General features: G+C 41.1%; 1 protein-coding gene across 6 annotated transcripts in view; it reads right to left on the bottom strand.

Moving 5' to 3' along the window:
• Positions 1 to 24385, bottom strand: part of EXOC2 (exocyst complex component 2) — a 155953-nt gene that overhangs the window by 114977 nt on the left and 16591 nt on the right. For 5 of the 6 annotated variants that reach the window (XR_009565703.1, XR_009565705.1, XR_009565704.1 and 2 more), the window contains exons 2-4: positions 9597 to 9756; positions 5560 to 5736; positions 3446 to 3572 (exon numbers count right to left, since the gene is read on the bottom strand). Coding sequence is in view for 2 of the 6 variants with exons in the window: in XM_060307404.1 (XP_060163387.1) it covers positions 3446 to 3572; positions 5560 to 5736; positions 9597 to 9714 (422 nt within the window). In the remaining 4 variants the exon portion in view is untranslated. Of the gene's footprint in view, positions 1 to 1618; positions 1770 to 3445; positions 3576 to 5559; positions 5737 to 9596; positions 9757 to 24385 lie in introns of those variants that run through there. The other variant, XR_009565706.1, reaches the window with a different exon arrangement.

The raw sequence follows: 24385 nt of genomic DNA, 5'->3' as shown, positions 1-24385 counted from the left end.
CTCCTCCTGGCTCCACTTTGTGCATTTGACTGTGGGCTGAGAATTGCCATGAACACTCAGCATTGTAATTACCAGGAGCTGATTCCTCTTCCAAAGGCGACCTCACTACTTTAGTCTGGTAATTCATCAGGACCATGGTACTTTATAACAAGCAGTCATAATTCTTCAAACCTTCTCAATTAGTATATTTCAACAAGCAAGTAATTAAATCCTGTTATTCCTTCTCTGATGACATTTTTTTAAAAATTTAAAATAGGTCCTCTCCCGTCTTTTAATTATAAAAGAAACCCCAAATGACATTAAGAAACAGAAATAAAAGACATAGTAAAAGGAAATGCTCTCAGGGATTCTAACCTCAATGTTAACACCATTCTCTACAGGGACCAAAGCTTTTATCTAAAAGATATTAAGAGAGTCAGGGAAATAAAACCCACACCAATATTTTAACATCTGCTTTTCCTTTCCTACTCTCTTTTTCTAAAATAAGGCTTCTCTATCTGAAGTCAGACTTCAATAAAACAAATGCAGTTTTCCTGACAGTATCTTTAAAAGGTGAAAAGGAACCTGGAAAAGCATTTTTCTGGCCAAACTATATACTCTTCTTCTTGGTTTCTATACCTTTTCCTACCTTCACCTTCCATTTTCTTGCTTCCTAGTATCTCTATGCACTCTTTTTTTTTTTTTAAGTGAACGCTGTTGTTGTTTTTTAAATTTATTTATTTTATTTTTGGCTGCACTGGGTCTTCATTGCTGCGCACAGGCTTTTCTCTAGTTGCGGCGAGTGGGGGCTACTGTTCATTGCGGTGCGCGTGCTTCTCATCGCGGTGGCTTCTCTTGTTGTGGCTCACGGGCTCTAGCACGCAGGCTCAGTAGTCGTGGCGCACGGGCTTAGTTGCTCTGTGGCATGGGGGATCTTCCCGGACCAGGGCTCGAACCCGTGTCTCCTGCATTGGCAGGCGGATTCTTAACCATTGCGCCACCAAGGAAGCCGTCTATCCACTCTTCCTTTTGACCAGAAAACTTGCGAAAGACTTTAAATGGGCAAAAAGATTCCTGGCCATCCTTTCACTGTCTGGAGGGGTCTGCCCAGGGTCCCCTGATCTTCCCCCATCCATGCCTTGTCTCTGCTCTGCAGCTCTGTTACAGAAGCAGAAGTGGAGGGTTGATGGTGACCAGGGATGCCTGGCACAGAAATACGTGTCAGGTGAAGATGCAACTGGTTACTGAGGAGAAGTGGCCGGTGTTGCACCTTTCAGCATTCCTCACTGCCCATTATGTCTGTCCTCTGGAATTCCCCCTGAACTGGTTTTAACATTTCACTGGTTTTCCCATTAATTAATGAATTAAATAAAAGCTTGGACACGTGCGCGTTTTGTATTTGTATGCGAGTCAAGCTTTTACCTTTTCAAAAACTATCCTTTAGTTATTCCATGGCTAAGCAGATTATTTCTGAAACTTTCAAGTAACAACTTCAAAGAAATATTACTGTAAATTTTATCACCATTTAAGCACTTCTTGAATGTACATAATACTATTTTAAGATCTGAATACAATTCATCACCCTGAAATCTTAAGTCATAAGATTCTTTCCCTGGGGGCACAGCACTGAGTAGCGCACATGTAAGAAGAGCAGGGGATCACGGTGACGACGACGAACATCCAACCAGCGCCCACTGCGAGTAAGCGTCCCCACCGCTGAAACGCACACGCCGCGTGACCCAGGCCGCCCCGTCTGCACCTTGAGGAAGCTGAGCAGACTCCAAGTCACCCTGCAAGTAACGGGAGGGCCAAGAGTTAAACTGAGAGAGGGGCTCAGACCCAACTAGACTGCCTCAGAGAAGAAGAAAAACAACTTCTAAAGAGCCAGGCACTTTTAGTGCTTCTGGCTGGTTACCAACGTTACCTCGGGATTATCCCGAAATGTATTAAGAAAAAGAGCTGTAAGAGAGAGTTCAAGCTGAACCCCTGTGTGAGCAGCGGCAGTAACAGGAACAATCAAGACAATCAAAAAGTAAGAGGACATGAAAAGGTAAAGAGATCAAACGAGGGGTGAGTTACATGCTAAACTAAAAATTAAGGAAATCCATTTTATGATAGTAAATAACCAATTTAATCCTAACTTTGATAGTTCCATCTAAGGCTCAGACAAAAGTCACACCATATTCCTATAATCCTGGTACAAGGGTGCAAAACTGTATCTTCCTTACAAAAGAACAATCCAAAGAACGCTTCTGCTCCACACTTCCTTTGTGGTGGGCCTTGGAAAGAAGCCGAATCCAGGCCACTGAAGCAGGCCACTGAGAGGTTTACTCTCAACCACAAAGTCCATTCATGCAGGAAACTATGCTCAAATAAAGACCCAGCAATTACTTTTCTTTCCTGGACCTTCTTGATCCTTAAACTCTTAATTTATCGGGTACTGAAACCCTTAAAACAGCTCCAGAATGACCCACGCTGGCCAAAGAGCTTCCCAGCTGTGACCCAGGACAGTCCTCGCTCACTAAAAGCTGCCAAACCCCAGGCCTTTTTCAACACAAGACAACTTCCCACGACAAACACGTGCTCCCTCCCTCTCAGCCAGGGCAAACCCCAGCAGGTGAAAAAGAAGCTTACTTTTGATTTACTAATGGTCTTCAAGTGTAGGCTTGAAGGTTAAATATATAAAGATCAGTGGACAACTTTCTCCATTCCTAGAAAAACCTAAAATAAACTATGGCTAAAGCATTAGCAGAACTAATCTGTCGCCTGCAGAAATGCTTATGGAGAAACGCTCAGTAGTAACTTCACCAGCAGAGTCACTAAGGCCAAGAGACAAGTCAGAAACAACTAACGTGTTAGGTGAACTGACTAAGGAAGCTGCAAGGATAAAGGCACTGATTATAAAATCTACAAAAACACTGTACTAGGGAATGAGAACAGGGAATTCTAGATTTGGTCCAAGACATCTTGTAAGATTTACCTGCCACAATTCTGGTAAAGTAAGTCTGAATTAAGTATGAATTACAGGTAGGGGTTGTAAACAAAATGACAAGACTACCTTGGTTCTACTTACTGCCAAATAGATCCTGAAAAATCAAGCACATGGAAAATTCTGTTTTAATCTCAAGTACCATCTAAATATTTAAACTTACCAACTCCAGACAACCCGTTAATTCTCATATCATTAAAAGTATTAGTTATTCAAAATTTCAAGATACTTTTCCTCTTCACAAAATGTAAACTCAAAAACTGAAGAGGTAAGTAGCTTTCGCCAACAGTTCTAACCAGTTGGAAGGTTCGCTCTGGCAAAGCTGACCAAGCTCCTAGAGATGATGCCCGACTCCCAACAACAGAGTGTCTTCAACTGTGCTTCCCTGGATGTTCCTGGAGCCCGACTCTCTTCACTGAGTGCACAGAACTTTTCAGCAGCTAGAAATAAAGACAACGGAGGCAAGGCGGTACTCACTTTTCAATCTCGATGCCGAGTGGATTAGCAGGACGCAGGGACAAGGGAGGAATCCCTTTATTCCTGTCAGTGCGCATGTCATAGTAATTCATCTCATCAACCCACACAGCAGACTGATCCAAAATACCTACCAAATGAGGAGCACAGCCTTAATAAGATACACACTCCCCAGGCACTAAGTCTTACCATACTGCTTTACTGTTGAAACACCTAATACAGAATGCATGCTACAGTAATTTTTTAAAGATTTGAAGGCACAAAAGCTCCAGATTTTTTTTTTTTTGTAATGGCTGGTAGCTTAATTAAAACCACTAAAAATCTATAGAAAGGCAAAAATAACACCTCTTGATTGCACTGTACATTATTCAATACAGAAGACAAGTTAAGCCTCTGAGAAAAAGTTCTCTAAAACAAATGTATTTTACAAATAATAAGCAGTACAATTAATCTGGTACATCAACAGAACACCCAACAATCCTTATATCAATATAAAGAAATCAAACACCTTCCACGGAATGCACGGCTTGTGTGATGGAAATGACTAGGATATTCAGGAAAAACAAAATATAATCTCTGAAAACAGTACCCTCTTTCCTGTGGCTCGGACTGGGCTGAAACAGAGGATGGGCAGTGTGCGAGGGAGCAGAGTAGAGCGCAGGGCCGGGAGACCAGAGGGCTCCTCGTGAGCCTTCTAACTCTATGGGCACCCACAGGTCTACCAGAATGACACAAGGAAGCTCTGTCAGAGGGTAAGCTCAGGCCCAGACACTCCCAGGTTCAGGTCTATAGGCCTTTCCTGAGCCTGTGCTGTGCTAAGTCCTGGGCAGAGCGTTTTAGCATAAAATCAATACTTTCAAATAAGTTTTCTTCACCTGCTGTACAAACATGATACAAGATGATGCTAGATTCTGTCAAAATGTTTTTAAGTTCCTCCAGAAAACTGGAAACAAGTTCCTGCTTTAATTTCACAGTTCGGTTTTCAAAGACATTAAATAAAAGTGAGTAAACAAAAACAAAAATATTGTATGTATATATATGTACATACGTTTACATACACACACGTACATAAATGTAAATTCCATTTTTGGTTTTCCCTTAAGTTCCTCAAATTTTTATTAAAAAGAATCAAGGAATTTAAGGATATAATGCTGAAGAAAGGCTTTATGCTCTAAGACAGAAAACAAAATTTGCAAAACTCTTTGCTTTTCTATATGAGAGAAGGCCTGGGTTTAATTATGCCTGTGATAGTCCTACATTACACAAATATTTATTAAGTACTGACCATGTGCAAGTCATTACAGGACCACAAAGATGAATCTAACAGTATTCTTACTTTAGCAGAGGAGATGCCATATACATAAAGAGCTAGGAGACGAATAATTAAAAACACTAATTTATGGAGCCCTTAGTTTGTGTGAGGACCTATGCTAAGCACTTTCTCCAATGTTCTAACTCATTCAATCCTCTGAGGTAGGTGATTCTGTGACTCCACTCCACCCACAGCTGGCTGCTCGTGTGATCAGAGTCCCAGCTTCTCAGACCAAGCTCTGTACCCCAAGGTGAGGAAGCACGGGTTAAGGGCACAAAGGGAACACAGGAGGGGCTCTAGGGCACAAGAAGAGTGTGATTTCTAGTTCGGAGGCCAGAGGCACATCTAGGTGGGCAACATCTTGTCGGGGCCTCAAAGGACGCAGAAAGTGAAGGAACACGGAACATTATTTAGGCATTACTGGCTAATTTGGCCAAACCAGGTATGTATTTCACCTCAAATCTTATCTGTATCACAGCAGGAAATGCAATTATTGTATTCAAGATCAAGAAACTAAAATCGGCATTTCGGACGTGTTACATGAACAGCTTTTATACAGGACAGAACAGCAGTTCTAATGATTAGTTAGCATCCTTAGGGTTTACCGTCAGCTCAGCTAACTGCCTTTTCAAAAGTAATGCAGATTTTAACCAATATCCCATTCCTGAAAAAATAAACATAAACTGAATCTAAGTTAATGACATATGAGAGTAAGTAAATTTTATACTAATTTACCAGTTGTCAGTTTTAAAAACAAAACCCACTTTTATTTTCTTCTTTAGAGTAAAGTCATGGGAGATGATACCTATTTTCTCAGGTCTGAGCAGCTTGAAGGAGACTGTGGAGGTTCCTTTGCCACCTGACTTGGTTGTGACAATAATGTCTCCTTTGTCGTTCTTGGCCTGTCCCACGCGACATACAATTTTACTCGCAGACATCCACTCTGCTGTCAGAAGGCAATTATGCCCACAAATTGTCAGACCTGAAAGTAAAAACATGCATGCACATAACAAAGTCCAAAGAACAGCTATTTCATGAAAAGACAATTCTTCTGTCAGTATCGCCAGGCCTTTTTCCTGAACTGAAAAACAGAACTAGAAATAGCATTTCCTGGTTCATCAGTTAGTTATTTCTATTCTTGAATATACCCAATATCATTTGCAAATAAACGACTGTCTCTACTGAATTTGCCTATTTTTTCTCTAATATTTAATACTTCTTTTAGATTATATTTAAGTGTCTTCAAACATCATTGGAATTAGAAAATAATAACCATAATAATGTCTAGGCACTCCAGATTACTTAACTATGAGAATCTTAGATTGCTTTCATAGGTATTAGAAAGGAAATTATTGTTATTTTTAGAAGTCCAAGTTCGTGCTATAAAGCTCTAAAGCGTATTAATAAATGTGTACATCATTCCCTAAAAAAAATATTTATCATCTTCCTGAAAATAATCCACACATACTTTTCCTAGTGTTCAATTATACATGATACTACAGAATGAACTAAAGTTTGTAGTTTATGTTAAGCACAGCCTGAAGTCTGTTAAATCAGTAAATGTTCTCAGGCATTACTGGATTACTAGTGCATTTTTCATGTCTGTACATCACTCCTGCAACGGCAGTCCACGCTGCCTAAATGTTTCCCTCATGGTCCTGTCGCTGTACTACACTCTGCTCCCAAAATCTCAGCCCACGCCTGGCATCTCTGCCCAGACCCACGTAGACTGCAATGCAGACAGGGAAGACGTGGCCCCAGGCAGAGGACCACCATCCCACCACGTGCATTTCTGCCAAACAGAGACCAATGTAATAAACATTCATGGAGAAAATAGACCGAAGTGTATTCAGCAAACACCCAGACACTCGCACTTTCTTTTCTCACCATTTAACTTTTGATACTGCTCGGCAGTCAAGTTTAGCAAATGCAAGCTTTTTGTTTTGTTTTTTCAATCAGATACCAGGAACACCTCAACTTATGCCAAATTCGGTTGAAAAAATGTAGGGAGGGATTCAAGTCATCTTTTGTTACAACTTAAAGCACTATTTAGTAAGAATGTTATACTAACCATAAATGAATAAAAACAACTCCATTTTAAAGATGTTTATTGAAATAATTAATTTCAGAGATTTCCCTAAGACATTACTATTTATTCATGTAAGGAATTCAGTTTTTCTAATGACAGCACTTCAAAGTTCCTTTAGGACTAAGTTTTCCATTGGCTTTTTAAATGTGTAATGACATTTACACATTTTTAAATGCATTCATAATTCAAAATTATTTTTCAAAATGGGAGTGTTTGTTAGTTTTCTTGATACTCAACTTTTATTATGAAAAATTTAAGCCTTTTAAGAGGTTGAAAGCACCCCCTGAAACTCCTCTCCATCTCCAAGGTAAGCCTGTGAAACACTTCAATACATACAGTGCTCTAATAATTTTTATGTACACATAAATCAGTCTATGTATTTTTTTATATAAATGGGAAATGTTTTAATTTATGAACTGTTTAGTTATAGATGGTATATATTTCAATATCACTCCAGGTCAATACATAACTTGGTATTTTTAAATTTTACAATATCAAAAACATTTTTGTGATTTAAATACTAACTTTAGAAAGGAAATAACGCAACCCAATGTCAGGACTTAATGTATTAAAGTTCCTAATATAAGTCCCCTGCTGGGGAGCTATCTTACGATTAAAACTGAGAAATGGGAGATTTCAGATATACAGACATAAAGTCTTAAAAACATGTTCAGATGAGCAAACATGTATGATATCCATGATGATGGAACTTTGGGAAAAAGCACCCGGAATAACAGTTTATTCATCTCGTTGTAGCTGCTATCGAGGTTCCTCAGATTTAATATCTGTTCTGCATTTTAACTAAAAAAGTTAATAATCACCATATAATTTAAAACACAGATTTAAACAGATCATTTTAAATGCATGAAAATTAAATAAGATCATACGATCTATTTCTTAAACATGTTTTGCCAAGAAATCTGCTTCATGAAATATAACATCTTTTTTTTTTTTTTTAAGTAACTTGTAGAATTCCAAATAAAGTGTTTTTGTAGTATTTTACTTGGCTAGTGTAGATGTCACCGGAGTTATAAAAATGCTTAAATTATTTAGTAGGTTAAGTTTGCTTTTTTAAAAAGTGGTTTCTTGGCAATACATGGGCAGGCTGAAAGCGCAACTAGCAGGTTTATAAAAGTCGTGCGCACTCAGTCAAACAGGGATCGCGCTGCCTGAAGCTAAAGAGAGATCAGCATCCACACAGACGGGCAGCAGTCACGTGTGAGGGCTCAGTGACTGCCAGTTAAACTGAACCTCCATCTAGATGGTCTATTTCCATGAATTGTAGGGATTTTTCCACTTTGGATAAAGAACAACCTGGAATGAGCTTTGTCAAGAACCAAGACATAGGATAAGACAGACTACCTTCATAAGGATAATAAACTTAAGTTTTATTTACTGAAGAATCAAAAACTGTGGCTAGAGAAAACAGTATAAAATGAGACACAGTTAAGTAACACTAGTGAAAAGAACGAGCTGGGGAGGGCAAGACTCAGTAATTAAACATGGTGCCCAGCTCTAATCAACCTTCTCTTTTCCAAGGGATTTCTGGATGGCCAAAAAACAATGTGTCAACCAGCAGCTATAACGCAAGAAAAACAAGCTCTAACTCATAATCTCTAGTATTTACCAAGGGGTCCTTCATGAATTAAGAAATGAGTCAAATGAATGTCTGAACCCAAATAAATTAACATGTGGGAAATCAGAACGCTCATTCAGCAGCACGCATTGAGTTGCCTCCCCGCTCTCGTACTCTGAATGTGTCTGCACACCCTCACGCAGAGTTCACATGAAAATAACCCAAGCTGACCACACACTGATATTTATGGTTTGCTCTCTATCCTGGCAGTGCTTTACACTCATCTGTGTTTTAAAAAAAGCAATGATAAGGCTCCATCTTTAGACACTGAGACTTAGCAGCTAAGGCAAGAGCATTTTTTTAAGTTCTAGAGAAGACGAAGACAAGCCAGGTGAGAACCACTGACAGACCAGAATAATGAAATAACCAGCAGGAAAGGGTCTCCCCCAGAAGAAGGGGGCACACTGCAAACCAAAATCAAAAAAACTCGCGCAGTGCCAAGTGGATGCAGTGTTCTATTGCTCGCGTCCTTGGGCTTATAAAGATAAACAGCATAAACTGATCCTAAAAACGAAAACGTAGCTTGCTCTAAATATGTAAACATTAGGGGAGCCTAATGCAAACCGTGGGCGGGCATGAGTTCGCAGAGAGCCTGTGGCTGTTAAGTTTGGAGGCTCAGTGCTCCCGCCCCAATGGGCATCGGGTGCAGACAAATGCCCACAGGTCCCACGGTGCGGCCCGGCAGAGCGCACAGGCTCCTCTGGGTGGAGGGAGTTTAGATTTGGTTCCGAGAGCAATAAGGAGCAGAAGAGGCCTAGCTCACCCGGCACCTGAGAAGAACAGACAGCTGTATGAGGGGAGGCCAGAAGAGCTGGGCGGCTGTTTTGGCAGTCTTGGCAGGAGAGGCCGACCCCGAGGAAAGGAGGCAAACCTCGGCTGTGGGGGGCTTTCTCAATGACCAGGCGAAAGACAATACAGGCAAGATCTGACAAAATAATGATTTTAACAGAAAAATCAGAAAACCAAATAATTCTTTCATTTCTATTCAGATCATCCTGTACAGACCTCAGGGGTGTTTTTCTATCACCTTCACTATTTCAAAATAGTATATCTTGCCTCAGTTGCCCAACATAAAAATGCATTCACCATGAACACACAGCATCGTCCCTGCCCTTACCTATGAGGTCAGCTGGCCCAGTCCCCAGGTTTTCTCCCCTAATCGTGACCTTTGTCCATGGGATTCCTTCATTTGGAGAGATGCCTGTCACAAGCGGGGGTTGTCGTGTTCGAGACATTCTGCTTGTTGAGGAAAGTAGAGGTCAAGCTACAGAAGTAATCTGTAGAAGAGAAAGGAAAAAAGGGTTAGTGCCAACTGAGATGAGCAGCAACTAGAAACACCAGAACTAGACATTCAGTACCAAAACACAGCAGTATTCTGCAAACATACAGCGCCAGGTTTTTTAGCTGTCAGTTAGCCTGTCTGCCAACAATTCCTGCACATGAAGGTGACTAAGGACACTAGCTAGTACTGGGAGGGAGACATCAAGAACATAAACTTCTGATGCAAGGACAGACAGAACCTAAGGTCCCCCTGAGCTCCATGCCACCACCTGCTGCACCCAAAGTATATGCTGGAAGCTCCTGAAGGAGCACATTCTGAACTAATCAGATTCATAAAATTAAAGAACATCTCCATTCTCATAGGTATACTGAATTTCATTTTATTTTTGTGTTAGACTTAGTGTAGCAACTCTTTTAAATGTGCTCAAATCAATACACTGACATCTTCGACACTGAGACAGAAGCAGAGACTTGCTAACTGTCCCAGTGCGGAGCCGGCAGAAGTGCAGCTTCTGAGTTCAGATGCCCTGAGCTCTAGTCCTGGCGCTCTAATTCCGCTCCAAACCTCTGTTTTCATATACGGACACTGCGGCCAGTAACAGAACCTTCCATAAGGCTACAACAAAGATCAGGTACATAATCCCAGCAGGGCAGAGCACCTAGTGCACAGCAGGCAACCAGGAAATGAGAAAACCTCACTAATAAACCCACAGAACTCCTCAAGTGCTCGAGGCTTCAGATGCTCCAGAAGACAAGGGAAGGGTGGGTTCAGAGAAAAACAGCTGCTGGTTGTCTGTCTTTTCACAGAGCGAAGTTAGACAGTGGCCCCTGCCTTCACCCCACCGTTAGCCAGATCAGTTCAATCTCTCACGAAACCAAACAGAACGGACCAGGACTGAGGGACAGACACCAGGCACAGAGAGGAGGGCGCCAACCCTCTCACCCAACTCCGCTCTGTCCGGGTAACAAGAATCACTCTGGAGAAACTAAGGAGCCCTGGAAAGACAGAACCGAAGACTCTAACATGGAAGGGTCCTCCCAGAAAGGACTACTTGCAGCCACATCACCCAAGGAAAAGCATATACAGACCAACTCTGCCCATGCCTAGACTAAACAAGCAGCTGTCACAGCCTCATCCTAAAAGGCACAAGGACAAAGACTGTAAGGTGGTCAAGGAAAATACGTGAGCGAGAGATGATAGTCAGATTAAAAAAAAAGATCCAGGGCTTCCCTGGTGGCGCAGTGGTTAAGAATCTGCCTGCCAATGCAAGGGACACGGGTTCAAGCCCTGGCCCGGGAAGATCCCACATGCCGTGGAGCAACTAAGCCCGCGCGCCACAACTACTGAGCCTGAGCTCTAGAGCCCGCGAGCCACAGCTACTGAGCCCACGCGCCACAACTACTGAAGCCCGCGCGCCTAGAGCCTGTGCTCTGCAACAAGAGAAGCCACGACAATGAGGAGCCCACGCACCACAACGAAGAGTAGCCCCCGCTCACAACTAGAGAAAGCCCTGCACACAGCAACGAAGACCCAACACAGCCAAAAATAAAAAAACAAATAAATTTAAAAAAAATTAAAAAAAGATCCAGAGGAAACAGAGATAAGGCTACAGGCTACAGTGCTTCCCTGCAAATTACACTGAAGTACTAATCCAGGACCTCAGAATGTGACTGTATTTAGAGATCGCGACTTTAAAGAGGTGGTTAAGGTAAAATGAGGTCACTAGGATGGGCGCTGATCCCACAGGATCAGTGCCCTTATACGAAGAGATGAGGACACACACACACACACAGAGGGACAACCACGTGAGGACACAGGGAGAAGGTGGCATCTCCAAGCCAAGTAGGGAGGCCTCGGGAGAAACCAGCCCTGCCAACACCTTGATCTTGGACTTCTAGCCCCCAGATCATGAGAAAACACATGTCTGTTGTTTCAGCCTATGGTACTTTGTTATGGCAGCCCCAGCAAATTAACACAGTGGATAACAGGAAACACACACACACACACACACACACACACACACACACACTTCAAAAGTACTGTAAACTTTGACCCCCAAATAAATATCTGCAGAAGGAGAAAACTTTTATGCCTAAAAGAACAGGATGCCATGAAAAGGAATCAATCCAAGAATAACAGCTCTTGAAACTTTCAAAAGAGGCAAAAGAAAAGAGATTTATATTGTCCTGTTAATGTAAGAACTGACCGTTGGTTTAACAGAAGTGGTAATAAGGCTGCAAATAGGCAGATGTGTATCTGGGAAGAGGGGGAGGGAGTTTTAAATTTTATCCAGAAGTGACTATCCAGATACTGGCAGATTAGCCACAGAATCTGGAAACATGGAAGTGGGTGCTGGCAGAGTGAGCTAAACAAGTCTGGGCTGTGCTGGATATGGATAATACAGAGGTGACAGACCTTTGTCCCTGGTTTCTGGGAGAGAGAGACTCAAAATCCAAGGAGTGTCTTGGCTCTTCATGAACCCTCAGTGCCGCTCGTACGTAGTGCTCATGGCAGCCCAGTACCAGGACTGCCAAACCAGAGACAGCAACCCTGTGATTAGAGGGCTGGGGTTCTGAGCCAGGTGCCATCAGCTTGGCTTCCTCTGAGAAAGGGGAGGGGGCTGGAGACTGAGTTCAATCATGCCTATGTAAACTCCTTTAACAATTAAAACAGCAAAACAACAGCAGCAAAAAGCGAAGAACCACAGGAGGTTACCATTCACCTAATAAGCCAAATGAGGCAACCCAAAATTATCTTGAACTCCCCTCCCTCCCCATCACACCCCCTGAATCAAACAGAATCCCCTGGCAGAGTCCAAGGTCCACTGCTTCTCTCCCTGGATACTGAAGCCAGCCAGCTCCTAACTGGTCACTCTGCCCCTGTTATCCCTTCGCTGCAATCCCCCCTCAGCAAACACTGGAGTCAGTTCTCCAAACTACAGATCTAATCATCATTCCTGATTCAAAAAAACATCTCCCCCACTGCTCAGTGGTCTCCAGTCCCCATGACATCCTTAGCATCTTATTAAAACCTGTCACCATCAGACTCTTCTACACTCCTAGGTCATCCTCAGTCATTTCCCTCACCCATCTGACACTAACCACACAAGCCCACTCACCTCTTAAGAACCACCAGGTACTTTTTATGCCTTCCTGATTTCATTTACCTTATTTCGACTAAATAGAAAGACTTTCCAAGTTTGTTAAATCCTTACCAATATTTCAAAGTCAAGCTTAAATGTTACCTTCTCTAAAAAGTCTCCCTGATCCCTCCTCCTTCTATAACACTTCTGTTACATAAGTGTTACATCTTAGATACCAAGTCTGTATCTCCTCATTGAAAACACATAATATTCAATCAACTCTACTTTTCTAATACCTGTCATACAGTACCTGACACAAAATAAACATGCCAGATGACTGCTGACAGAAGTTGAATAAATGTTTTCTGAATGTTCATGGTATCAGTGGAATACTGGAATTAAAATAGGATGAAGAGGTACAAGGGGTAGAGAATAGGGATGGGGAGAGGTATTAGGTATACACATGAAAAAACAAAAAAAAGTTTAAAAGATACTTGTATACAATAGCATCAAAAAGAATAAAATACTCAGGAATGAATTTTACAAAAGTGCAAAACTTGTACTTTGAAAATTATTTTAAAATGTTGAAAGAAATTAAAGACCTAAATAAATTGAAAGATGTGGACAGGAAGACTTAATATTGTTAAGATGGCAATACTACCCAGAGTTAGGGTTAGACCATTTTCAAGGTCACACACCCAATTCGTTGTAAAACAGACCAGACCCTTGGTTTCCTGACTCACAGGAGTCTGATACCACTCTTTCCTTTAGAGCATCCTGCATCTTACTAGGTCATCTGTGTATGATAGTCACATTCTAAGAACCTTAGTTGTTTCTTACATGACTGGGGGCACTGGCTCATCCTGCTGCGAGATAGAGTTGAAATTAGAATACCTCTGGTCTCAAAAAAAATAAAAGGGCACACACACACACACACACACACACACACACACACACACACACAATTAGGACAAGACACTTTCAACCTACTCCCAATTTCCCAAATCCATTTTGAAGGTGTTTACAGAGGATCATAAATCTTACCTATGTTATCCTCAAAGTTTGTCCACGTAAAACAAAGTAGGTCTCGTAATAACAGGTAATGTCTGGGCCACTATGGAGAGCCATGAATCAAAAACTATGATCTATTTTCTTATTTATGATTGAAAAGTACAGCTCTGTTCCAGATATACACATCAAAGGCAGCTGAAAATCCAGTGTTCATTATGTTGGTTCATATACAAAAATTAAATGGCATTTCCTTACCATGAAGCATCACCTACACATCCCCAAGCATGGACAAACCCTTATCTCAGGAAGATCAGTGAGCCATGTAACTTACAAATATAAGAATATGTACTTTTTACACTACAATGTCCACAACACACACAACAGTACCTACCCACAAAATATGCACTCAATAATTATCTGTGGAATGAATTCTGGAAAGAGATGTCTCTTTTCAACCCACCTCCACTTAGAAACATTCTGCATTATAGGTAACGTGCTTACATTTAAAATCACAAATAAATGAAATACATTATCATCACTCTCAGGAAAAAGTCTAAGCCTTAAGAAAAGAGAATGTAGTTTCTGAACATGTTCAGTTTCACAACTCATGCCGAATCAACAAGGATATTTTTAAAGGAAAACTTTCATCTAGAGTTGTCATTAAGTGCCTATACATTTTCCTCACAAGCATTTTCCAAATGCAATAACGCAACAGTCTTTGAAATTCTGTCATAAGATCTTTCTTATATAAATACACTGAACAGAGGTTAACAAAAGTCTGACTTTCCTGTCATAAGCCTCATTTTTTAATTAAAACAATATCCAGCATTTACATTATACAGCCATATAAGATAATGAAAGAGGTAAGGAATAAAAAGTGAAAGAACCTACCCTAAAATTACACACCACAAGCTAATTTTATCTTTTGAAAGTGGAATGACAGAGACAGGAGGTAAAGTAGCTATTACTTACTCATGTAAGGAAAATTGTTGCAGACACAGAATAAGCCATTTTTAAAGGCAATATCCTCACCCAAGCACACTAATAATAAAGGATTAAATTATACAAATGGACAAATAATAAAGGCTGACAGCAGCAGAGTACTGTATTGGGAATTTTACATACATACATAGGTACACTTAGATGAGCTGCAAATTGTTACACACTGGCTCTTAGCCTAAGAACATACTCCATGCTTAAAACCTGTTAGGTACCAAACAGGGTTATAGATTTGCTAAAAAGGAATCATACAGAAATCTGTTGTGTTGCTAAACACTAATAATGAACTATAAGAGAAAGAAAGAAAATAGTCCCATTTAAAAACCACATCCGAGAGGGCTTCCCTGGTGGCGCAGTGGTTGAGAGTCTGCCTGCTGATGCAGGGGACACGGGTTCGTGCCCTGGTCTGGGAGGATCCCACATGCCGTGGAGCGGCTGGGCCCGTGAGCCATGGCTGCTGAGCCTGCACGTCCGGAACCTGTGCTCCGCAGCGGGAGAGGCCACAGCAGTGGGAGGCCCGCGTACCGCCAAAAAAAAAAAAAAAAAACCACATCCGAAAGAATAAAATACCTAGGAAGAAACTTAACCAAGGAGGTGAAAGACCAATACTCTGAAAACTATAAAGCATTCATGAAGGAAACTGAACATGATACAAAGAAATGGAAAGATATCCCGTGTTCATGGATATGTTCAGAAAGAATTCATATTGTTAAAATGTCTGTACTACCCACAGCAATCTACAGCTTTAATGCCATTCCTATCAAATTATCCATGACATTTTTCACAGAACTAGAACAATCCTAAAATTTGTATGGAACCACAAAAGACCCCGAACAGCCAAAACAATCTTGAGAAAGAAGACCAGAGATGGAGGAATCATGCTCCCTGACTTGAAACTATACTACAAAGCTACAGTAATCAAAATAGCATGGTACTGGCATAAAAACAGACACACATATCAATGGAACAGAATAGAGAGGCAGAAATATACCCACGGTTATTTATGATAAAGGAGGCAAGACTATAAGATGGGGGAAAGACAGCCTCTTCAATAAATGGTATTGGGAAAACTGGACAGCTACGTGCAAATGAATGAAATTACAACATTTTCTCACACCATAAACAAAAACTCAAAATGGATTAAAGACCTAAATGTACGAAAACATAGGAAGTGCACTCTTTCACATTGGTCTTAGCAATATTTTTTTGGATCTGTCTTCTCAGGCAAGGGAAACAAAAGCAAAAATAAACAAATGGACTACATCAAACTGAGAAGCTCTTGCACAGCAAAGGAAACCATCATCAAAACGAAAAGATAATCTACTGAATAGGAAAAGACATTTGCAAATAATATGTCTACTATGGGATTAATATCCAAAATATATTCGTACAACTCAATATCAAACAAACAACCTGAATAAAAACTGGGCAGAAGACCTGAATAGGCATCTTCCCAAAGAAAACATGCAGATGGCCAACAGGCACATGAAAAGATGCTCAACATCACTAATCACTGGAGAAATGCAAATCAAAACCACAATGGACATCACCTCACACCTGTCAAAATGTCGATCCTCAGAAAGACAAGAAGTAAGTGTTGGCAAGGATGTGGAGAAAAGGGAACCCTCATGCACGGTTGGTGGGAATGTAAATTGGTGCAGACACTATGGAAAACAGTATAGAGGTTCCTCAAAAAATTTAAAAATAGAACTACCATATGATCTAGCAATTCCACCCCTGGGTATATATCTGAAGGAAACAAAAACGGTAATTCAAAAAGATACATGCACCCCAATGTTCATGGAACTGTATTTACAATAGCCAAGATATGGAAGCAACCCAAGTGTACATCAACAGATGAACAGATAAACAAGATGTGGTACATATATACAATGGAATACCACTCAGCCATTAAAAAGAATAAAATTTTGCCATTTGCAACAATATGGATAGACCCGAAGGGTATTATGCTTAGTGAAAACAGTCAAACAAAGAAAGACAAATACTGTATGTTTTCACTTATATGTGGGATCTAACAAAGCAAATGAACAAATAAAACAGAAACAGATTCACAGATACAGAGAACAAACCAGTGGTTACCAGCAGGGAGCGGGGGAGGGGATGGGTCAAACAGGGGATGGGGATTAAGAGGTACAAACTACTAGGTATAAGAGAAATAAGTCACAAGGATGTAATGTACAGAACAGAAAATATAGGAGTATTTTATAATAACTTTACATGGAGTACAATCTATAAATATCGAATCAATATGTTGTACACCTAAAAATAATACTGTAAGACAATTATACTTTAACCTAAAAAATAAAAAAAAATTTAAAAAGCAATCATAATTCTGACATGTCTCCAGATTCATGTTAATATGTCAAGAACATTTCAACTACCTGGACCTGAATGGGAATAAACGGGACTAAGAGGACCCTTTTAGGAATTAACCAGGTAATAGACACTTGTCTGATTTCTTTTGATGTTGGTATGGTGTTGATATAGTTACAGTGAATAAACATACACGTAAGAGTGATTTTTTTTTCCTTTTTTAGTTAACGGAATAAAAATATATCACCGTTATCATATGAATTGCAGGTCTAGTTTATAGCAAATTATATTTAGTGGGACAATAAAAACTACACTGAAACATTTCTGGATTTAAGGAAGCACTTTTTCTTTTCAACGTGTTACTTTTAAAATTTATTTATACAGTCGTGATTTTACCCTTAAAAAAATAATAATTCTTAACAGAACCAAGGAAAGAAAATGGATCTGCATTAAGAAAGTAAGTTTTTTCAGTTTCTCTAGGTAGACTGAAAAAAAGAGAGAGAGAGGGAGAAGAGAGTGGTAGGTGCAAGGGTCAGTAAATCATGACAAGAGAATAAAGCTTTATGTGAAGGGACCAATGAACTGTCCCAATGGCAGGTACAACCCAGAGACTTTTAGAATGGGAGCACTAACACTTTTGATTGGCTGTGCTTTTTTTCCCTCTCCCACTCATACTCCCAAACTTTTAATACATTCTCCTGCTCACAACTGCACGTAGGGGAGAGGGAATGCACAGGCCAGTGCCTTTTAATAAGGAACAGAGCAGGTAGCTGGAGAAGGCAGAGCTGAGGTTGGCAACGCAGCAGAACCTGAAGTTAAAGCTAGAAGAGCCCAAGTCTAAGAGAATTCTCCAAAACTTGCCAGATATCTGGAGGGATGCTGGGCTCTCTACCCAATGTGTGATGGACAGGTGACCCAACTAACATTTATTCATGTTATTTTTTAAATTAATAAGCTTTATTTTTAAAGCAGCCTTAGGTTCACAGCAAAATTAAGCCAAGAGTACAGAGTCCCCAGATTCCCACTGCACAACCCTCCCCCACACCACACACACACAACCTCCCTTATGATGGACACCCTACTCCAGTGGTATATCTACCACTGGTATACACACTGGTATATCTACCACAATTCATGAACCTACATTACACATCAGTGTCACCCAAAGTCCATGGTTTACATTAGGGTTCATTCTTGGTGTTGTACATTCTGTAGGTTTTCACAAAGGTATAATGACACATATCTACCACTGCAATATTTAATGTTAAATTTTAAAGGACACAATAATACCAGTTGAATGACTCAGTCATATCCCATTGCCTGACGTCCAGGTACCACATTTCGCATCTTCCTTTAAGCAGCCAGACAAGGTAAGTCTTATCAGCTCTCCTGCCTCCAAGAGGAAGCGGAGGCTCAGAGAAGTAAACAGACTTGTTCGAGCTCAGACAGCACGTGAGGGGCGGAGCTGGATGCACTGCCTGACTCCAATGTGCCCACTCTTGACCTGATTTTGTGCTACCTCCTAGAGCGTCTGTACTCGTGGAAATAGGACCAGGTGAGATATTTTGTTTTGTTTCACTGAGGTACTAATAAGCAAGGCTAATGTTTTGGCTGGAGCTTCACTTGCTTAGTACCTCAGTAAGGAAGCACTTTAATAGTACATTTTGTCAATGATTTACATTCTGTAGACACAATGAAAATAAAAGCGTAAGTGTTTTCTTGCTTCTCAGCAGTGTTTCTCTAAAAGAAAGAACTGGAAGAAGCTGAAATAATTTCTCAACTTGATGCGTTGATTTTTTTAATGTGAGGTTTTGCTTTACCATGGAATTATCATTTTGTGGCAAATACATTCCTTCCTATCTATAGGAACAAAGGACATCTTCACTCAAGGACAACAATTCCCTTCAAAAAGGTTTCAGAATTTCATTTGAATTTTATCTTTTTAGATAAGTAACAGTTTCACATAGTAATCTAGATATATTTTAATAAACAGAAGTATATCCAAGCTGTAAGTCGCTGAATGAAGCCTTGATAGAACAACCTCAAAAACTTAACATTTGTGAATAGTCTGGAGATCTAGGTTCTAAGCTGGGCTCTGGCATTAACAACTAAAAGCCCTTGGTTACTCTTATGTGCTCTGAAACAGTTTTCTCATCTGTATATAAGGTGGCTGGATGAGATTATTCCTAAGACCGCTTTTTAGTTCTCGATTCTATGAGAGTCTTATAGGACAAAGCTTTTAAATTCAGTTACCAATGTTAAGACTATAGAAACTGGCCTCCCTAGCTTTTCACAATTAAACTAAACTATGATAAAAGCATGTTGTTATTCATTTAAAAATTCTTGTATTTATTATAAAATATTTTTGATATATCATTAGAAGAATCTGAATTTTTAAAATCTTATATTTGAATATTAGGGTATTAGATAGCCTAATTATCCCTTTCATTTTCGAAAGTTATATTGCAAAGACTAGGCTACAAAGCTTTTACAGATACTTTTTAAAAATAAATTATTAAAAGTAAACCATTATAGTTACCAGATTAAAATACACAATTATTTATTTTAAAAAACAAACCACAGGTTTTTTTTCATTTCCCCCATTTTATTAAAGGAGAAACAGAGAAAGAGAGAGATGAACAGACAGACTGAGGGAAGGAAGGAGGGGAGAGGGAATGCAACATTTAGGTAAAAAGAGAGACTTTTACTATGGCTTAGAAATTCTCATTAAATAAACCAAAGAAAAATATGGAAAAGATACTAGAAACAAGCCTGGTAAGTCATTTCTGTGTGACGGCACAACTAAAAAAAAAATCTGCATATCTTACAAGTTTCTGTGTTAAAGATTTGTTTTGCATTTATTTTCTTTTTTTTAAACAATAAAAATTTATTGACTATCTACTAACCTTACATCACAAGGCATTATGTCATAAGTAGGGTTTGTATGTGGAGAAAAATACAATCGTAATAAATTGTTTTGCATTTTTATCTTGCATTTAAAGTCTACAAAAATGCCCATGAGGTCAAGGATTTTAAAATGTTAAAAGCAAATTTTTGTAAAAATCTTCACAAACAGCTTTGAAAATATTCACCAAGCACTTTTGTATAACTCAGAAGTCAGAAAGTAAACAGCTTCACAAAGCTTAAACTATAACTCTGAAATGGCTATGTATTATTAATTTTAAGACACTATTTTTGAAATACTTCTGAAAACAACTGTTTAACTGTCCGTATTATAACCCTTAGAGTACTACTGAATCACAATCTATTCAAAACCGAAAGAGACTGCAGACGAGTTCCTGTGACGTGCCTAGGTCTTTTGTTTCTGTGTTCTTTCCACAACACCATGAATGGAATTCAGAAATCAGCAAAACAAAATAAATTAACAAAGTATTTTTATCACCAAATCTAGTAGGAAATTATTCATTACTGATGGAAATACAGTCATGAGAATTTACTGAGTCGGCAAAAATAAAGGCTGCCAAGTTAGTGGTTTATCTTATTGCATGAGCCATTAAAGAACGAAAATTCAACGTGAAAGAATATGAACGTCCCTTCTTCATGAGACTTTAACTCACTGTAGTAGCCCTTTAAAAACCCCTTCTTCCTCTTCTCAAAATAATGAAGCAGTAAGAATTATTTTCTAAATGGAATACTGGAATACTATGGGAAAAAAAAGGAAACTTGGGGCTTCCCTGGTGGCGCAGTGGTTGAGAGTCTGCCTGCCGAAGCAGGGGATATGGTTCGTGCCCCGGTCCGGGAAGACCTCACATGCCGTGGAGCGGCTAGGCCCGTGAGCCATGGCTGCTGAGCCTGCGCATCCGGAGCCTGTGCTCCGAAACGGGAGAGGACACAACAGTGAGAGAGGCCTGCATACCGCCAAAAAAAAAAGGAAACTTGGTTTATATAAAAGTTATCTTGGTCCACATCAACTTGACTATTTCTTCGAATCCTTGTGTGAATAAGAAGCATTATTATCAAGCCTCACGAATAACCAATTCAAACTTTGTAGATGATAAATCTAAACCCATGAGTATACACTAACATACTTTGACGAAACACACACAGCTTGACAAGGACTATGTAACACACGAAATGCTAAACATCTTCTATGTTTCAGGTATCATATTGAGCTCTCTAAATTAAGAAAAATCCCTCAGAAAATGTTTATATTTCTTTTTTTAAAAAGAGAAGTTCCCATTTTACACAGGAGCATTTTATAATAAAATACTGACCAAATTGTTTCAAGATTCAAAATTATTTTTATTTTGTTACAATCCTTCCCCCCCCCCCAAAAAAAACAGAGTTGAGTTAGAAAAGCTTTTTCTTGTTGGCACCTTAAAAAGCAAGAAAAAACTGACAGTGAACATAAGAATCAACTATCCAACTCTCTTCACCAATGATTTTTCATGAAAGCTTTACAAAGGAAGAGGCTCAACAAAAGGTACACCTGTATAAGACAGTAAGGGTCCAGACTTTCAACCCAATTAGCTCAGGGTCTGTGTCCGTTTTGAAAAGCCCGTAAGCTTTATGAAAAACAAAACCAGGCCAAGATGGCAGAGTAGGAAGACCCTGACCTCACCTCCAAAGGTCTCAAGAAACTGCAACTACATACAGAGAAACTATTGATGAGAAAACCGGAAGCCTACAGAAAAGATCTTCTGTAACCAAAAACATAAAGAAGGAACCACACAAGACAGGTAGGAGGAGTGCAGATGTGGTGCAGTTAAGACCCACAGAATGGGGTCCCCAGGTGGGCAACCCACAAACAGGAGGGTAATCACAACTTCAGAGGTTCTCCCCAAGGAGAGTGTGGTTCAAGCCCCAGGTCGGGCTCCCAGACTGGCGGTGCTACACCAGGAAGACGCCATAGCCCCCAGGTCGTTTGGCTTTATGATCATGGGGGTTACTTTTGGGAGTGCCAGAGGGCTGTGGGAAATAGACTCCACTCTCAAAGGGCGCACACAGCATCTCACAAGAACCCTGGATCAGACCTGCCTACTGATCTTGGAGAAACTCCCAGAGAGAGAGGAGGCAGCTGGAGCTCACCCTGGGACCACAGACCCTGGGACCACAGACCCTGGGGCCACAGACCCTGGGGCCACAGACCCTGGGACCACAGACACGGGCGGCAGCCACGTTGGGGAGCTCGTTCTGTCAGGAGGACACTGGTGCTGGCAAGGGCCATTTTGGAACCCGTCCTCTAGCTCATTAGTGTGGACCTGGCACCGCCCACCAGCCTATGGGCACCAGTATGGAGTGGCCTCAGGCCAAGCAACTAGTTGAGCAGGGACACAATCCCGCCCACCAGCAGGCCTGCTGCCTTAATACCCCCTGACCCCCCAGCCATCCCAGGACCCAGCCCTGTTCACCAGAGTCCAGGACCCAGCCTGACCCACCAGTGGACGGGCACCAGCCCTGGGACCCCATGGGCCCCAACTCCAGCCACTAAGGAACACAAGCTCCAGGACCACCAGCCTGCCATGTCAGAACCCAGCCCACCCACTAGCAGGCCAGCACCAGCCCCAGAACCCCCTGGGCGCCAGCCCTGCCCACTGCAGGCCAACACCAACTTTGGAATACCCTGGACCCTGCAGTTAGCCATGTCAGTAACTGGTCCCACCCACTGCTGAGGGGACATCAGCTCAAGGACCCCCCAGGACCCTGCAGAAGACACTCAGGAACCTGGCTCTGCCCACCAGTGAGCTGGCACTAGCCCCAGCACCTCCTGGGCCTTGTTCGTGCCCAGCAGCAGGGCACCACCAGCTCTGAGACAACTTGGACCCCTCAGCCTCAATCCTCACCTTCCCTGCTCCTCCTCCTCCCTTGAGAGGGGCTTCAGGGTTCCCGCCTGCATTGAGAAAAGGACAGGCACGTCCATCGCAGAAACCCGTGAACAGTCCAACTACACGAAGGGATTAAAAACCATCCCTCAGGGCAAGGAGCCACCTTCACCTTTAAGAGCAGGCGTCCACACACAGCCGCCTCAGTCAGGATGCCCGTGGCGCTGAGGCCACAGGTCCTCCGTGTACCAGGGCACCTAGCTGTGTGCTCTGCAGCCTCGTCTACAGGTGTCACAGGTGCCATGTGCTCTGCAGTGTCATCTAACACGTAAATGACACAAGGGACACCTTACTGTGTTTGTAAATACAAAGCTACACCAGTTTCAGGCTCCTTAGTATTCCACTGTATGGATGTATAATTAAAGTGGCATTGAGATGGCTTCCAATTTTTTCCTATTGGACCATGACAATGGACACTTGACTGCAAAAGATTTTTGCACATTTACCCAATTATTTCCTTTCATTACATTCAAAGAGGGATCACTGGCCAAAGGATGTACATTTAAGAGCCTAACGTAAAAACCAAACTGGCCTGCAGTGCTATCAGCACATCTCCCACAAGCAACAGTGGGTGTCAGAACCTCTTTAATCTGCAGTGATCTGACAGGCAAAACAAAATAAATGGTTTCAACTTGCACTGTGTGTAAATTCCATTTTCATCACCTTTGCATCTTTTTATTAGGCTTAATTTCCTTAACTGTAAGATCTCTAATGGGAATGTTCACCCTGTGTCCACCGTCCAAATCTTCCCAGTTATCACTGTCTTTTCACATTGGTTACGGTGCTCTTGGGCCTCGGGAAATCTTGAGTCTTTTAACATCAAACCCATTGACCTTTTCTTCGCCACTCTAGAGTCACGCATTCAAAGTCATGTTCCTGGTACTTTAATGCTGGTTTAATCTTTATGATTATTTACCTCCTCTGGAATCTATTTTGGAATTTAACTCCTTTGGAATCTATTTTGGAGTACTGAGAATAGCTGGTCGACCACAATACCATCTCACTGAATGACCCACTGTTCTCTCCACTGATCTGAAATGCCACTTTTATCTCTGACAAAAATTCTCATTTTGAGTCTGTTTCTGGACCCTCTATATTTCACCCCACTGATTTATTTTGCACCTATGGCATAACTCAATTTTATATTATAATCAATTATCTGATAGGACAATTAATCTTTTTTTTTTTTTTTTTTTTGCGGTACACGGGCCTCTCACCGCCGCAGCCTCTCCCGTTGCGGAGCACAGGCTCCGGACGCGCAGGCTCAGCTGCCATGGCTCACGGGCCCAGCTGCTCCGCGGCATGTGGGATCTTCCCGGACCGGGGCACGAACCCGTGTCCCCTGCATCAGCAGG

Source organism: Globicephala melas, chromosome 11 (genome assembly GCF_963455315.2).
Source record: "Globicephala melas chromosome 11, mGloMel1.2, whole genome shotgun sequence".
In the NCBI taxonomy this organism is placed as follows: Eukaryota; Metazoa; Chordata; class Mammalia; order Artiodactyla; family Delphinidae; genus Globicephala; species Globicephala melas.
This window is presented reverse-complemented; position numbering and strand designations above follow the sequence as displayed.